This window comes from Cicer arietinum, chromosome 6 (genome assembly GCF_000331145.2).
Source record: "Cicer arietinum cultivar CDC Frontier isolate Library 1 chromosome 6, Cicar.CDCFrontier_v2.0, whole genome shotgun sequence".
NCBI lineage: Eukaryota > Viridiplantae > Streptophyta > Magnoliopsida > Fabales > Fabaceae > Cicer > Cicer arietinum.
The window spans coordinates 40,070,359-40,086,911 of NC_021165.2; the positions used below are offsets into that span (position 1 = coordinate 40,070,359).

Here is a 16,553-nt window from a genome sequence, read left to right on the forward strand (position 1 = left end):
TTCAAATGTAATAATAATTACTCTTAGATGATTTGATGCATATTATAATGAGATGATTATTTTATTTTAGTGACTTTGATGTTATATCATGATACTATTTACTTAAATATTTTGGTTTATCGTAATGTGATTATGATACAGTCTATTATGATTGTTTGCGTGTTCTTCTTACTTATATTATACTATTAACATGATTTTGAAACTCACCTCCTTCGTTGTTTGTGTTCGACTTGCTTGGCCCTACGTTTGCGAAATCGCAGTTATTACATGTTAATGAGTCTTGAAGTTCAGATTTGGGAGAAGCCCCACTCTGATAGGTGATACAGGGAATGAGAGTCATAAGTGTATTTTTATTTATTTAATTAGAAATAACTTTTTAGATGAAAATCTTATAAGTACAAGTAAACTTTTGGAACTAAGAAATTATAGTTAAATCAAGTTATGGAGATTGCATTGTTTTATGAGTGGAAAAAGTTTAAATTGTTTCTTTTTAATTTTGAGAATTGTGATATCCTAAATTAGTTATAATTTTTTTTTTTATTTTCTAAATAACAAATTTTCCTTATCCGCTGGGAATTAAAAAATAAAAAAATTCTTGTATGAATTATTATATATTATTATGGAGTTTAGGGTGTCACATTAGACATATAGAGGAACATTCAAAATATTCCACACATTCAATAATTACAAACAGAAATGCATATATCAACTCAAGGCCATAAAACAAAATCATAGTCATAAAATTTATGTTGTTTAATCATAGTCATAAAACAAAGAAAATAGTACTTTTGTATTCAACTCACCAAGAAAAATTATAAGGCAATAATTTAAAAATAACGTCTACCGGAACTCAATCACACCTTTAGATTATTATAATTATTCATATGCCAAAAATAGCTAGGAACCTTGTGTATTTCACTTAGAAAACAAATTAAGTATAATCTATAATTCAAAAAAAAAAAGGTTTAGTTAAATAATTAAATTAATATATCAAGTAAGTAAAAGATAGTCAAATCAACTAGTGATAATGAACTAAATTTACTAAATTGCCTAACACAATGACTAACAACAATAGAAATAACATTTAATTTAAACTTGACCAACAATAAAAAAGAAGAAACATTGAATCATCCCACTTTTAAACACTCCTAACAACTCTAAATTCTATACACAAATTCCCTACAAAACCATTTAGAACACCTAAACCACAAACACTCTTATATTCACAAAATCAGAACACATTCCTATAACTTGTCCAACTAACTAGCACCATGATTCTAAGTTTACTTCAAAACTCAACAACGATTCTAAATATGTAGTATATTATCATAGCAAACCATCTACCCTAAATTTATTACAATTAAATTTATTATTGTTTTTTTTTAATAATCCATATCACTTAACACAAATTGAACAGAGATTTTTCAAGTAATAGATAAGAGAAGTAACTATTTGCTAGACGTAGTATAACACATTAGCAAACTAAAATGAATGAAACAGTGCATAAACCATGTTCAAAGTTAAACTATATTTTAGAAAATTGCTTTGAACCTTTTTTTTTTGTTTTGTTTAATCATCAAGATATATTAATGAAACTAACCTTGCATAAGAAGTGCAAGATCAACCATTGAATATAAGGTAGCAATATATATTAATGAAACTAACCTTGCATAAGAAGTGCAAGATCAATCATTGAATATAAAGTGTTGATACAAATAACCCATGCAAAGTAACCCTGATACAAATTAATCATATATGCTCACACCCAAACATACAACCAATCGGACAAGAAAAGACTTAGCTCCCAAAAACTACCTAAAAACCCATAAATCAATTTAGATACCTTACAAAAATACTGACCAAACATATATGGAACATTATCAATTCAAGACCCAAACAACAATAGAAATTTAATTATTTTTTTTCAGTCGGCATGTCATCCCTTCTATTTATAGATTCACTTATGATGTAATCATTCAATTATTCAAATACTAAATGTAAAAACACTGTTCACCTCATATTTGAAAAGGCACACTAACTATTTTCAACTCCAAAGTGAACATTAAAATACTAACTAGTAGCATGTGTCATCCAAATATGAGTCTTGCAAGTTTGTGCCAAAGGTTAAAAATAGGGAGGTACATAAATTAGAACAACACTACAGCTCAACTAGGGAATATTACACAAAGACATAATCATTTGTTACTAATAAACCAAAGAACCAGTGCAGGGCACCACCATGTAAGAACAAAATCAAATATTATAACTGTATCATCATGAGAAGTAAAACCCATAGGTAGGTATGCAGCATAAAACAGTATGCAACACAGCCAAACCAAACGCATATGACTAGCTTCTACAATCATGTTTTAAATGTCACTAAACATTATAATTCATTTCCATCTCAGACAAAACCCTTTAAAATGATAGAAGTCATCAATTTTCCAAATACCACCAGCCAACAACACACCATACCTACTAACTTAATACACACAAATTCACTAACTTGCAATTTAAACATAAACCAAAATACACAGCAAAACCAAGAAAGAAAAGTCAAAAACAAGAAGCAAAAGAAACCACAAGAAGCAAAGAATCTTTGCAGTTCACAAAATTTGAAATATATAAAGTAAAAGCACACAATCTTTATACTCAAACATAAAACTCCCATATTATATTACAAAAACATACTCATCTTTATCTCAATCTACTACAAACAAGTTATTCCATTTTTTCCTTTGATATATGTACGTTACAACATCGTTTTAAGCCAAAACAGTACTTAGAAATTTCAAACTTTCAATGTCTAAATACTTCACATGGCAAATGCTATAGTGGACCACTTTTGTGGACCGGTGTGTTTGAAATTCACTCAAACCACTAATGATGATGGCAAGTATAATTTAAATTTCTTCTCAAATTTTACGGCCGAGGCAATTACTAGATCAATGTCCATTCGAAAAACAAGGAAAAATGATTATGTCCTTCAAAACATAACTAACATCAAACAAGTCAATATCTTAATCGTTAAATCATACTTCCAAAGAGTGTAATTCATTATCATTAGAGTTTCAAATGACTTTTAAGCAGTGGTTCACGATAGTAGAATATACCTACATGGCATATATATCTAACAAACTTTACAAACAAAAAAAATAGTAATAACTACAAAAGAAAAATCTCAAATTATCACAAACATAAATACACATAACTAAAAATAAGAACCAATAGTTGATTATCCTAATATTATAATGATAATAATGGTACAAAAGTAAACACAACTAACACAATTCACATTTGACTAACACTGAACCAACGCTCGATCTATTCGGCCTGATTGGACAGACCTGCTCTAATACCACAACTATGACACCCTAAACCCAAATTGAAATAAAAAGTAAAATGCACTAGTTTTGAAAGAGATTCACAGCGGTTCCAAAATAGAGTGTAAAAATTTTCCTTTAAACTATAAGGTTCAGGACGTCACATTCACACTTACACAAAATGTTTGCATAAAAATTTTCAATAAAAATTCTTTTAATATCGAATATAGTTAAGGTTTATTAAATAAATAGTTCTGACATAAAAAAAAAAGTTCTAAAATTAGAGACAAATAATTTTTTTAACTCCGAATCAAAGATAAAAATATTACAAATGATCGGTCAAATTTCCAAGAACCTAAATTAATTCATAACTCAAAAAAATACTACAAATTACTCTGACCCAACATCACCTATAAGAGCATGGATCACCAAACGATAACTTGAAATAACTGTGCTCTCGCAAGCGCCAAACACAAGCAACGAGGGGTGAACTTCAAAAACATGTAACAATATAAATAATTGAGAAGAGCACGTAAAATATATTAAACACCGTATCATATCAAGTCACAATCAACAAGAATAGTCAAGGTAAAACATTGATACAATCCACAACATCAAGTAAGTAAACACACAAATCAAGTAATGTTATCCATGCTCTTATACTCTAGATTCCTCCTCTTTCTTTGGTACCATTCTAACTCTAAAGTACTTGATTAGAAGGCTTGATACTATGCCACCACGCAAGTGGACATATAATTCAATTTGGCCATGTCCTCATAGACTCCTTCAACTCAACCCGAGACAGATATACGCGACAGTCGGGGTAAACATGTATTGCATGGTAGCTCCCGATATTTAGAGTGCTACCTCCAAGTCACCTAGGAGTTCCCCAACCGAATACCTCCAAGGTCTAACAATCTTGCTCTAAGGCTCAACAGCAGACCGCCACGATCAGGCTCATTCATTTGTACTTCCCCAGAATCACTAGGCTTGTCAGACCCTACCAATATGATGACCAAATAATCTCGACTTAAAAAATTATCAACATCTATTTTCTTCCCTCGTTGTCCTAGGTTACTCACTCAATTAAGAGAACCATCATTTTATATTATTGTGATATTTGATTTATTTTCATAAATTTCTCCATCATAAATTTCTTAATTGCACATAATATGAGTGATATCTTTTACTAATATTATACATATTTTATGAATATAATTATTTTAAAATCAAATATTGGACATAACAAATAAAATCAAATCAAATATTGGATATAAAAAAAATCAAATTAATATTGAATGAAATTTTTATACATATTTTTAATAGTCAATGTTAGTTATTACTACTTCATTAATTAGATTTTATTTTTGTTAGACGGAGAATTTGAATCTATGACATCCTTCTCCCTTCAACTCTCTCAAACTATCGTATAATTCCCATAAAGTTTTTATAAATTACATCAAATATTGTTAAATCTAGTTAACTTCTAAATAAATTGAAACGGATTTTTTTAAATTGTTATAGTGTATACTTAATCAAAAATTTTACTCATGTGCTTTTTTTTTTTGTTGAAAAAAATTATAAATTGTAAAATTATTATTCTAGAAACTTATTCATGTGTAGCAAGTGTATCCTCGATGCAGAAACTGTATTCTATAATTTTTTATATTCTACTTTGGAACCGCTAGCTGCGAATCTTTTTCAAAACTAATACATTTTACTTTTTATTTCAATTTGAATTTTGGGTGTCACAGAAACCGTATCCTCGCTATCCATTCGTCTCTTTCTCTCTATTTTTTCTCTCTTTCTTTTTATCTACTTTCTTCTTCCGTGCTCAGTCGCTCACCCACTTGTGACACCCTAAACCCCAAAATAATATATAATAATTTATATCATATTTCTATAAAATTTGCAGCGGATAAACAAAAATATGTTTTCAAGAAAATAAAAACTTTTATTTTCAATTTAGGATATCACGTTTCTCAAAAATCAAAAGGAATGCTTTAAACTTCTTTACTCCATAGTGCAATCTCAATAAGCTTGATTTAAGTATAATTACTTGATTTAATTCTAAAAACTTACTAGTACTTATATGGTTTTGATACAAAAGTCGTTTAAAATTAAATAAGTAAAATACAAATTACAACCCTTATTCCCGGTATCACTTATCAGAGCGGGGTCCTCCCAAACTTGAACTTCAAGACTCACTAATCTGTAACTACTGCGATTTCGCAAACGCATGGCCAAGCCAGTCAAACACAAACGACGAATGAGGTGAATTTCGAAATCATGTTAATAGCATAATCACATTACAATATATCAAAATATTTAAGTAAATAGTATCATATTATAACATCAAAGTCACTCAAGTAAAATGATCATCAAATTATAATATGCATCAAATCATCTAAGAGTAATTATTATTACTTTTGAAACACATCAATCACAACGAAACAATCACTATAAAATGCAATGCTACGCATGAGCTTAGACTCTACTTTACAATGTGGTACCATTCTAACTCTGAAGTACTTGGTTAGGAGGCTTGATACTATGCCACCACCCTGATGGACGGACAATTCAAATTGGCTATGTCCTCATAGTGTTGAGACAAACTCTATATTTAAAGTTTTGATGAAAATAAACAAAGGTTAATTAAGAAAATTAATTATGATTCTAAAATGTTATGTCAATTTAACATGTGTTTTTGAGTGGATTTAATTAAGAACATAATCAAGCAAATCAAGAAAAGACAGCAACAAGATCGTTCTACATCATAACAGAGAATGATCTCCAGCTTCAACAACTGTCCATCACAGCATATTGGTCAAACCTTTTCTATCTCTTTGACAAAGAGTCTGCCCTGGAAATTATTCATATCTAATTAGTACATGGCAAGGAACAAGTAGGAATCATCCAAACTCAAAAAGGTTATTTGATCTCAAAGATCAAAGGACTCAAAGACAGACAAATGTCATGACAGTCTGCAAACTCCAAAAATCAAATGTCAAGAAAGTTCGATCAATCTGGGCATATGACAAGACAATTACAAAGGAAATCCAGAACGTTTAAAACGGGAACTCCAAAATGATTATTGAAGCTCAAGAAAGTTCAAACTGACAAACCAAGAACGTTAATAATTCTCCGTTTTCTGCACAAAGACAGCAACTCTGTTTCTTCTCCAAATTGATCTGTAATTCATCTCCAACATTCTCAAGCTACACTCAAGACTCAAGACAGAGAATGCACCATCCAAGATCAATGAAGAAACGTCAAGAGCACTTTCTAAGAAAGGACATAAATGGCTTTAAATGCTAAACCATTAAAGTCAAAAAGCTATTTCAAAGAAGGATTATTTTTATTCTAAAAATAATGTTTCAGTCAAAAAGCAAAGTCTCTCCAACAGCTCTTGTACTTTCATTCAGTGCCTCTACAGCCTATAAATAGAAGGCCAATATCCCGATTCAAGGTAAGAAATAGTTTGTGCAATTGTCATTAGATCATTTGTAAAGAATCAATTCTCAAACAAGAGTTGAGAAATTTTAGATTCTTTCAAAACAATCAAATTGTAAAAATTCAAACTATAAGAGTTTCTTTATAGTTTGTTTTAAGATTACTTCCTATCAAGGTTAGATAGGTGCTGGTATTGCTTTCTGGGTAGAAAGCATTAGAGGTTGAAATAGATCAAGGTTGATCTAAGACTAGGTGTTGTAAGTTCAAGAAAGCTCTTTTACACTTAGTGGAAAATCTCACAGTGTGAGGACTGGATGTAACCCACGTTGGGTGAACCAGGATAAAATCCTTGTGTGGTATTCTCTATCCTATCTCTCTATTTATCATACTGAATTAATTAAAACATAAACTGATTTTCTGTTTTCAACTAATCAAGGAACGTTCTCCGTTTTACTACTAAAACCAAGAACGTTCTCCGTTTTCTGTTTTCATAACCAAGATCAATCTTGAGTTATTTTCTTAAGTTTTAACAGGAATTTTTAAAAATTAATTATCTCTATTGTTCAAATAATTAATTTTTAAAAACTAATTTGTTTTATAAACTCTATTGATCAATTGTGTTATATTCGATCTTTTATTCAAAGATAAAAATTAATTATCTCTCAATTTTGAACATGTTTTTATGTTAGAAAGCTTTTTTTAAAAACCTCAGCTATATTCAAAGTTTAAGGATTTTTAATTAAGAAATTTTGCAAAGGTCTTGTGTAAGTGTGAGTGTGACGCCTAAGCCTCATATTTTAAAAGGAAATTTTTGTATACTCTATTTTGGGACCGCTGCAAACATCTTTCAAAACTAATGCATTTTACTTTTTGATTTAAATATGAGTTTAGAGTGTCATAGCGATAATATCTAACCATACATAATGGAACATTATTAATATTCAGCCATTTATACTAATGATTGTGTGACAAGGAAAAATCATAGTCATATTTAGAAAATTGATTTGATTAGGACCAAAATTGTCAGAGTTAAAAGTTTTTACATTTGAGAGCACAATAAAAATAGCTCATAACTTTTAATGCCCAGACGCGCACTATTTTATTGTCCAAAAATTACCATTATGAATCAAGTCTATACTTTCATGTAAGATCTTCTCTTACTTTTATGTTTAAATGAGAATCCAATTATAGATTTTTTTTAGAAACAAGGGCAATCTTACTTTTTAGAAACAAGAGCAAACCTCTTTCAAAACTAATGTATTTTACTTTTTGATTTCAATCTGAGTTTAGAGTGTCATAGAGTTAATATCTAACCATACATAATGGAACATTATTAATATTCAACCATTTATACTATTGATTGTGTGACAAGGACCAAATCATAGTCTTATTTAGAAAATTGATTTGATTAGGACCAAAATTGTCAGAGTTAGAAGTTTTTATATTTGAGAGCCTAATAGCTCATAACTTTTAATGCCCACACGCACACTATTTTATTGTCCAAAAAATACCATTATGAATCAAGTTTATACTTTCATGTAAGATCTTCTCTTACTTCTATCTTTAAATGGGAATCCAATTATGGATTTTTTTATAAAAACAAGAGCAATCTTGCTTTTTTGTTTTTGTTAATTGTTGAATTTAAAGTCTACATTTCCATACAAGATCTTTGAGTGTATTATTTCTTTTTTTTGAATGTCAATTTGACTAAAAAGAAAGAATTTTGACACCAAATGTTGTTGGAGTTTTTGAGAAATCATCAATAAATGCATTTGGCAACAACTTTTTCTTACATGATGAAAGTTGTTGATGTTGAAACATGGTTGATATTAAAATTTTAGAGAACTTTTGTTAGAGACACATTGAGTTTAAATTTGTGAAAATTTTTACATACATCATCTATGTGATATAAATTTTAATCTAACAAAAACAAAATTGAAAAAAAAAATGAATTGACAAAAAATTATATTGAAATGATAAAAACTAGGATACCAAACAAATTTTATTTTAATTTTGTTCTTTAAAATAATGTTTAAAAATTGATTTTCAAAATTGATTTTCAAAATCAAAAACCAAAAATAAAAATTTATTCAAACTAGCCCTTCAATTTTAACCAAATCTTCTTCAAATCTTAATTAAATCTTCATTAAATCTTCTTCAAATCTCGATCATATTTTCTTTTCAACTTGGTCAAATATCTTCTTCAATTATAAATTTGAATGAAATCTTATTTTAAATTTTCATCAATTATAATTTTGAATCAAATCTTTATTTAAATTTTCTTAAAAAACAATGAATCTTCTTTCATACTCTTTGAAGTCAACTATATGTTCTCATAAAATACTTTTGTTAACATCAAAACTATAATTACAATAGTAAATATAATGAAATTAATATACAAAAATTAGAACAACTAATTTCTAACTAAAGTAATTGACTTGCAACTAACACAAAATTAAAGTATGTAACTTATAACAAATTTTACATCTCTAATATGCATTTTTATTGAATACCGTTAGTTTGCACTAGTTTCAATAACTTATTAAATGAGTTTAAATTTGTGTAAAATTTTACATACAATCATCTATGTGATATAAATTTTAATCTAACAAAAAAAAACTTGAAAAAAAATTAAATAAAAAATAGAAAGAATTGACAAAAAATTAGATTGAAAGGATAAAAACTAGGATTACCGTACAAATTTATTTTAATTTTGTTCTTTAAAACAACTTTTCAATTCTTTTTTAAAAATAGATTTTAAAAACCGAAAACCAAAATTCATTCAAACTAGCCCTTAATTCAATTTTAAAATTGATTTAGAAAATAGAATTTAAAACTAAAAACCAAAAATCACACTGGCGCACAATTTTCCTTCAACTTAACCGTAGTTCAATTAATTAATCATCGCAAGATCAATGCGTTGATTTAAATTTTTGCCATATAAAAAGATTTTACATCGTCTCAATTTAAAGTTTACATTATATAAAATTAACAATATAACATATAATTTTATATTTATGTAAAATTTTATATGAATGATCTACATAGATCATAATTATAAATTTTAATGATACAAAAAACAAAAAACATTTGAGAGATAAAAAAGAGAGAGAATCCATAATAAAAAAAATACTAATAAGCCTCACATATAAGGCAATTGTCAATTAACACCACAAATAGTTATTTCACCAAATGCAACCAAATAATTAGATATGAAACAAATAAAATAATTAGATTTTCTTCAACAGAAAAACTTAGATAAAGAAAATAAATAATAAATACAAACAAAAGGAAAATATTATTCCTTCATTCCTTAGTTGAAAACAGGAGGAACTTGGAGAAGTATATGCTCCAATGTCACCACTAATTTGATACTTAGGTTGTTTATTAGGAGTGAACAAACCAAAATGTCGTTCTGTTTTAGCAGGTCCTTTTTTATTTTCATCAAACATAGCAAACAAATAAGTTTCCAATTCTTGATTAGGCCTTTTAGGAGTCCCATTAGACACATGCTTAATCAAATTACTATAGTAAGCTTGTGCATTTTCAACTGTTGCAGCAACACCACCATCAGAAGGCCATCCACTTTCTGATACAACAACTTCCAAATTAGCACCACCAACTTTCTCAAGAGCTGAATAAAGAGCTCCTAATGTTGCATCAAATAAATTTGTGTATTTATATTCCCCATCATTCACTTGAACTGTTGGTGAATTTAATAATGCAAATGAAAGTTCAATTTCTTTTGGGGCACTTATGTAGCTAAAATAAGTGTATACATTAGCAAGAAGTGGTGCATCACTCTGCAAAAGAAATTGAACTATTGAAGATATATATGAATTTGAAGAACTACTAAATGCTCCTGTTGATGGAGGATATGAGCTTCCTAAGAAATCCAATTGTATAGCTGTTGACACTTTAATTTTATTTTGTAAGTTGGCAGATATAAGTACTGCATTAATGTTCTGCATTGCTGGGAGAATAAATTGCGATGTTGGATCATTAGGATTTATTTCATTACCAACAACAATATACCTAAATTTGACATCTTTTGAATATTTTAGTATATAGTTTTGGACCCAATAAGAAGCTGATGAAACCCCAGTGGCAATTGTTTGAATGTTTTCATTAGGGACTCCAATGACAAGTTCTATGTTGGAACCTCTTAAGGCTTGTAATGTTGCTTCATCAGGGTCATAAATTCTCATTCTTTTAATGTTATTTGATTTTAAAAGATCTATAACTTCATTAGCTGGAGGCAAGTTATCTGCCACTCTTCCATAGCAAACTCCTATTGATTGTGCTGCTGCATAAATTAAAACAATAACATGAGTTAAAATTTTTGTGTGATCTATATCTTTATAAAGTTTATAAAGTTTTTTCAAACATTATAACTTTTTGGTTAAATATATTTGTGATCTTTATTAAAAGAACCAATTTTTATTTTCATCTTGGCAAAAAAAAATATCTATTCATATTTCAACAAATTTTAAATCTATTTTAACCCCCTTTTTTTTTTGTCTGTCTATTTTTTACCCCTTTATTAACTACCTATGTGTTTAAAAGATGGTCATCTGAATGTGACATTCAATGACGTATTTGGTGTAATATAAGCATGTAATTTCGCCTAAAACATCAACTATATTTTTGCCATTTGGGCTCCGGCACCTGACCAAACATTAAGAGTACTACAAAAATTAAAAAAAAGATAATTAAAGAATAATTAAATTTGGCTAGTTTTATGTGGTATATAATAATATATTTTGAAGTATACAAACAAAAAAAAAAACTAAAATTCAATAGTTTACAAAGACATAAATATATGGTAATTTATATTTAGAGATATAACAACAAGATAACAAATTTTTAGACGCATAAATTGTTCTTGTAAAAAAAAAGCATTGATTGTTCGTATATATATATTTAACTCTTAAATTTATTTAATTTAAATAAATTCAAAAACTACTTGATTTTAGTTTTAATATGAGATCAAAACAAAACATATATTGTTAGTATTCGTTATGGATTTGAATTAACTTTATTTTATAATGATCAATATGAAAAGTTACTTGAAGAAAACCCTATTAATATATAGTTTAGAGAGACCATAACATAAATTAAGATCAAACAACTACCTGTTGTTCCTGTAGTCTCCAATCCAATACCAAGCACAAGAAGCAATAAGAAGAAAACCATAGCTAACTAAACAACTAAAGAGATGAAAGGAACTTGACAAGAAAAGAAAAAATATGAGAGACACAATTTTCCGATCTCTTGAGATGGTTTTTTGTTTATTAAAATTAATCCCTCTCTATATATATATATATACATTGTGCTCGTACTCCATCATAAATTTCTTAATTGCACATAATATGAGTGATATCTTTTACTAATATTATACATATTTTATGAATATAATTATTTTAAAATCAAATATTGGACATAACAAATAAAATCAAATCAAATATTGGATATAAAAAAAATCAAATTAATATTGAATGAAATTTTTATACATATTTTTAATAGTCAATGTTAGTTATTACTACTTCATTAATTAGATTTTATTTTTGTTAGACGGAGAATTTGAATCTATGACATCCTTCTCCCTTCAACTCTCTCAAACTATCGTATAATTCCCATAAAGTTTTTATAAATTACATCAAATATTGTTAAATCTAGTTAACTTCTAAATAAATTGAAACGGATTTTTTTAAATTGTTATAGTGTATACTTAATCAAAAATTTTACTCATGTGCTTTTTTTTTTTGTTGAAAAAAATTATAAATTGTAAAATTATTATTCTAGAAACTTATTCATGTGTAGCAAGTGTATCCTCGATGCAGAAACTGTATTCTATAATTTTTTATATTCTACTTTGGAACCGCTAGCTGCGAATCTTTTTCAAAACTAATACATTTTACTTTTTATTTCAATTTGAATTTTGGGTGTCACAGAAACCGTATCCTCGCTATCCATTCGTATCTTTCTCTCTATTTTTTTTCTCTTTCTTTTTATCTACTTTCTTCTTCCGTGCTCAGTCGCTCACCCACTTGTGACACCCTAAACCCCAAAATAATATATAATAATTTATATCATATTATAATTTGATGATCATTACTCTTAGATGATTTGATGCATATTATAATTTGATGATCATTTTACTTGAGTGACTTTGATGTTATAATATGATACTATTTACTTAAATATTTTGATATATTGTAATGTGATTATGCTATTAACATGATTTCGAAATTCACCTCATTCGTCGTTTGTGTTTGACTGGCTTGGCCATGCGTTTGCGAAATCGCAGTAGTTACAGATTAGTGAGTCTTGAAGTTCAAGTTTGGGAGGACCCCGCTCTGATAAGTGATACCGGGAATAAGGGTTGTAATTTGTATTTTACTTATTTAATTTTAAACGACTTTTGTATCAAAACCATATAAGTACTAGTAAGTTTTTAGAATTAAATCAAGTAATTATACTTAAATCAAGCTTATTGAGATTGCACTATGGAGTAAAGAAGTTTAAAGCATTCCTTTTGATTTTTGAGAAACGTGATATCCTAAATTGAAAATAAAAGTTTTTATTTTCTTGAAAACATATTTTTGTTTATCCGCTGCAAATTTTATAGAAATATGATATAAATTATTATATATTATTTTGGGGTTTAGGGTGTCACAAGTGGGTGAGCGACTGAGCACGGAAGAAGAAAGTAGATAAAAAGAAAGAGAGAAAAAATAGAGAGAAAGAGACGAATGGATAGCGAGGATACGGTTTCTGTGACACCCAAAATTCAAATTGAAATAAAAAGTAAAATGTATTAGTTTTGAAAAAGATTCGCAGCTAGCGGTTCCAAAGTAGAATATAAAAAATTATAGAATACAGTTTCTGCATCGAGGATACACTTGCTACACATGAATAAGTTTCTAGAATAATAATTTTACAATTTATAATTTTTTTCAACAAAAAAAAAAAGCACATGAGTAAAATTTTTGATTAAGTATACACTATAACAATTTAAAAAAATCCGTTTCAATTTATTTAGAAGTTAACTAGATTTAACAATATTTGATGTAATTTATAAAAACTTTATGGGAATTATACGATAGTTTGAGAGAGTTGAAGGGAGAAGGATGTCATAGATTCAAATTCTCCGTCTAACAAAAATAAAATCTAATTAATGAAGTAGTAATAACTAACATTGACTATTAAAAATATGTATAAAAATTTCATTCAATATTAATTTGATTTTTTTTATATCCAATATTTGATTTGATTTTATTTGTTATGTCCAATATTTGATTTTAAAATAATTATATTCATAAAATATGTATAATATTAGTAAAAGATATCACTCATATTATGTGCAATTAAGAAATTTATGATGGAGTACGAGCACAATGTATATATATATATATAGAGAGGGATTAATTTTAATAAACAAAAAACCATCTCAAGAGATCGGAAAATTGTGTCTCTCATATTTTTTCTTTTCTTGTCAAGTTCCTTTCATCTCTTTAGTTGTTTAGTTAGCTATGGTTTTCTTCTTATTGCTTCTTGTGCTTGGTATTGGATTGGAGACTACAGGAACAACAGGTAGTTGTTTGATCTTAATTTATGTTATGGTCTCTCTAAACTATATATTAATAGGGTTTTCTTCAAGTAACTTTTCATATTGATCATTATAAAATAAAGTTAATTCAAATCCATAACGAATACTAACAATATATGTTTTGTTTTGATCTCATATTAAAACTAAAATCAAGTAGTTTTTGAATTTATTTAAATTAAATAAATTTAAGAGTTAAATATATATATACGAACAATCAATGCTTTTTTTTTACAAGAACAATTTATGCGTCTAAAAATTTGTTATCTTGTTGTTATATCTCTAAATATAAATTACCATATATTTATGTCTTTGTAAACTATTGAATTTTAGTTTTTTTTTTTGTTTGTATACTTCAAAATATATTATTATATACCACATAAAACTAGCCAAATTTAATTATTCTTTAATTATCTTTTTTTTAATTTTTGTAGTACTCTTAATGTTTGGTCAGGTGCCGGAGCCCAAATGGCAAAAATATAGTTGATGTTTTAGGCGAAATTACATGCTTATATTACACCAAATACGTCATTGAATGTCACATTCAGATGACCATCTTTTAAACACATAGGTAGTTAATAAAGGGGTAAAAAATAGACAGACAAAAAAAAAAGGGGGTTAAAATAGATTTAAAATTTGTTGAAATATGAATAGATATTTTTTTTTGCCAAGATGAAAATAAAAATTGGTTCTTTTAATAAAGATCACAAATATATTTAACCAAAAAGTTATAATGTTTGAAAAAACTTTATAAACTTTATAAAGATATAGATCACACAAAAATTTTAACTCATGTTATTGTTTTAATTTATGCAGCAGCACAATCAATAGGAGTTTGCTATGGAAGAGTGGCAGATAACTTGCCTCCAGCTAATGAAGTTATAGATCTTTTAAAATCAAATAACATTAAAAGAATGAGAATTTATGACCCTGATGAAGCAACATTACAAGCCTTAAGAGGTTCCAACATAGAACTTGTCATTGGAGTCCCTAATGAAAACATTCAAACAATTGCCACTGGGGTTTCATCAGCTTCTTATTGGGTCCAAAACTATATACTAAAATATTCAAAAGATGTCAAATTTAGGTATATTGTTGTTGGTAATGAAATAAATCCTAATGATCCAACATCGCAATTTATTCTCCCAGCAATGCAGAACATTAATGCAGTACTTATATCTGCCAACTTACAAAATAAAATTAAAGTGTCAACAGCTATACAATTGGATTTCTTAGGAAGCTCATATCCTCCATCAACAGGAGCATTTAGTAGTTCTTCAAATTCATATATATCTTCAATAGTTCAATTTCTTTTGCAGAGTGATGCACCACTTCTTGCTAATGTATACACTTATTTTAGCTACATAAGTGCCCCAAAAGAAATTGAACTTTCATTTGCATTATTAAATTCACCAACAGTTCAAGTGAATGATGGGGAATATAAATACACAAATTTATTTGATGCAACATTAGGAGCTCTTTATTCAGCTCTTGAGAAAGTTGGTGGTGCTAATTTGGAAGTTGTTGTATCAGAAAGTGGATGGCCTTCTGATGGTGGTGTTGCTGCAACAGTTGAAAATGCACAAGCTTACTATAGTAATTTGATTAAGCATGTGTCTAATGGGACTCCTAAAAGGCCTAATCAAGAATTGGAAACTTATTTGTTTGCTATGTTTGATGAAAATAAAAAAGGACCTGCTAAAACAGAACGACATTTTGGTTTGTTCACTCCTAATAAACAACCTAAGTATCAAATTAGTGGTGACATTGGAGCATATACTTCTCCAAGTTCCTCCTGTTTTCAACTAAGGAATGAAGGAATAATATTTTCCTTTTGTTTGTATTTATTATTTATTTTCTTTATCTAAGTTTTTCTGTTGAAGAAAATCTAATTATTTTATTTGTTTCATATCTAATTATTTGGTTGCATTTGGTGAAATAACTATTTGTGGTGTTAATTGACAATTGCCTTATATGTGAGGCTTATTAGTATTTTTTTTATTATGGATTCTCTCTCTTTTTTATCTCTCAAATGTTTTTTGTTTTTTGTATCATTAAAATTTATAATTATGATCTATGTAGATCATTCATATAAAATTTTACATAAATATAAAATTATATGTTATATTGTTAATTTTATATAATGTAAACTTTAAATTGAGACGATG

At 27.8% G+C, this 16,553-nt stretch overlaps 2 protein-coding genes across 2 annotated transcripts; one reads left to right on the forward strand and one right to left on the reverse strand.

The window, feature by feature from the left end:
* Positions 1–1,660: 1,660 nt before the first annotated feature.
* On the reverse strand, positions 1,661–11,972 carry LOC101510914 (glucan endo-1,3-beta-glucosidase-like). Its single transcript, XM_012712244.1, has 4 exons — positions 11,912–11,972; positions 10,111–11,079; positions 2,223–2,356; positions 1,661–1,735 (listed from the first exon to the last, which is right to left on the reverse strand). Exons 1-4 carry the CDS (start codon positions 11,970–11,972, stop codon positions 1,661–1,663), a joined length of 1,239 nt encoding a protein of 412 aa, XP_012567698.1.
* Positions 11,973–14,311: 2,339 nt separating this feature from the next.
* Positions 14,312–16,253, forward strand: LOC101511228 (glucan endo-1,3-beta-glucosidase-like). Its single transcript, XM_004516562.2, has 2 exons — positions 14,312–14,372; positions 15,205–16,253. The coding sequence occupies exons 1-2, from the start codon at positions 14,312–14,314 to the stop codon at positions 16,251–16,253; spliced, it is 1,110 nt and encodes a 369-aa protein (XP_004516619.2).
* Positions 16,254–16,553: the final 300 nt, after the last annotated feature.

Coding starts and splice junctions, on each gene's coding strand:
- LOC101511228 (XM_004516562.2), top strand. CDS start 14,312: ATGGTTTTCTTCTTATTGCTTCTTGTGCTTGGTATTGGATTGGAGACT. Junction 14,373..15,204: donor GGAGACTACAGGAACAACAG/GTAGTTGTTTGA, acceptor TTTATGCAGCAG/CACAATCAATAGGAGTTTGC.
- LOC101510914 (XM_012712244.1), bottom strand. CDS start 11,972: ATGGTTTTCTTCTTATTGCTTCTTGTGCTTGGTATTGGATTGGAGACT. Junction 11,080..11,911: donor GGAGACTACAGGAACAACAG/GTAGTTGTTTGA, acceptor TTTATGCAGCAG/CACAATCAATAGGAGTTTGC. Junction 1,736..2,222: donor CATGGTGGTGCCCTGCACTG/GTTCTTTGGTTT, acceptor AATTTGTATCAG/GGTTACTTTGCATGGGTTAT.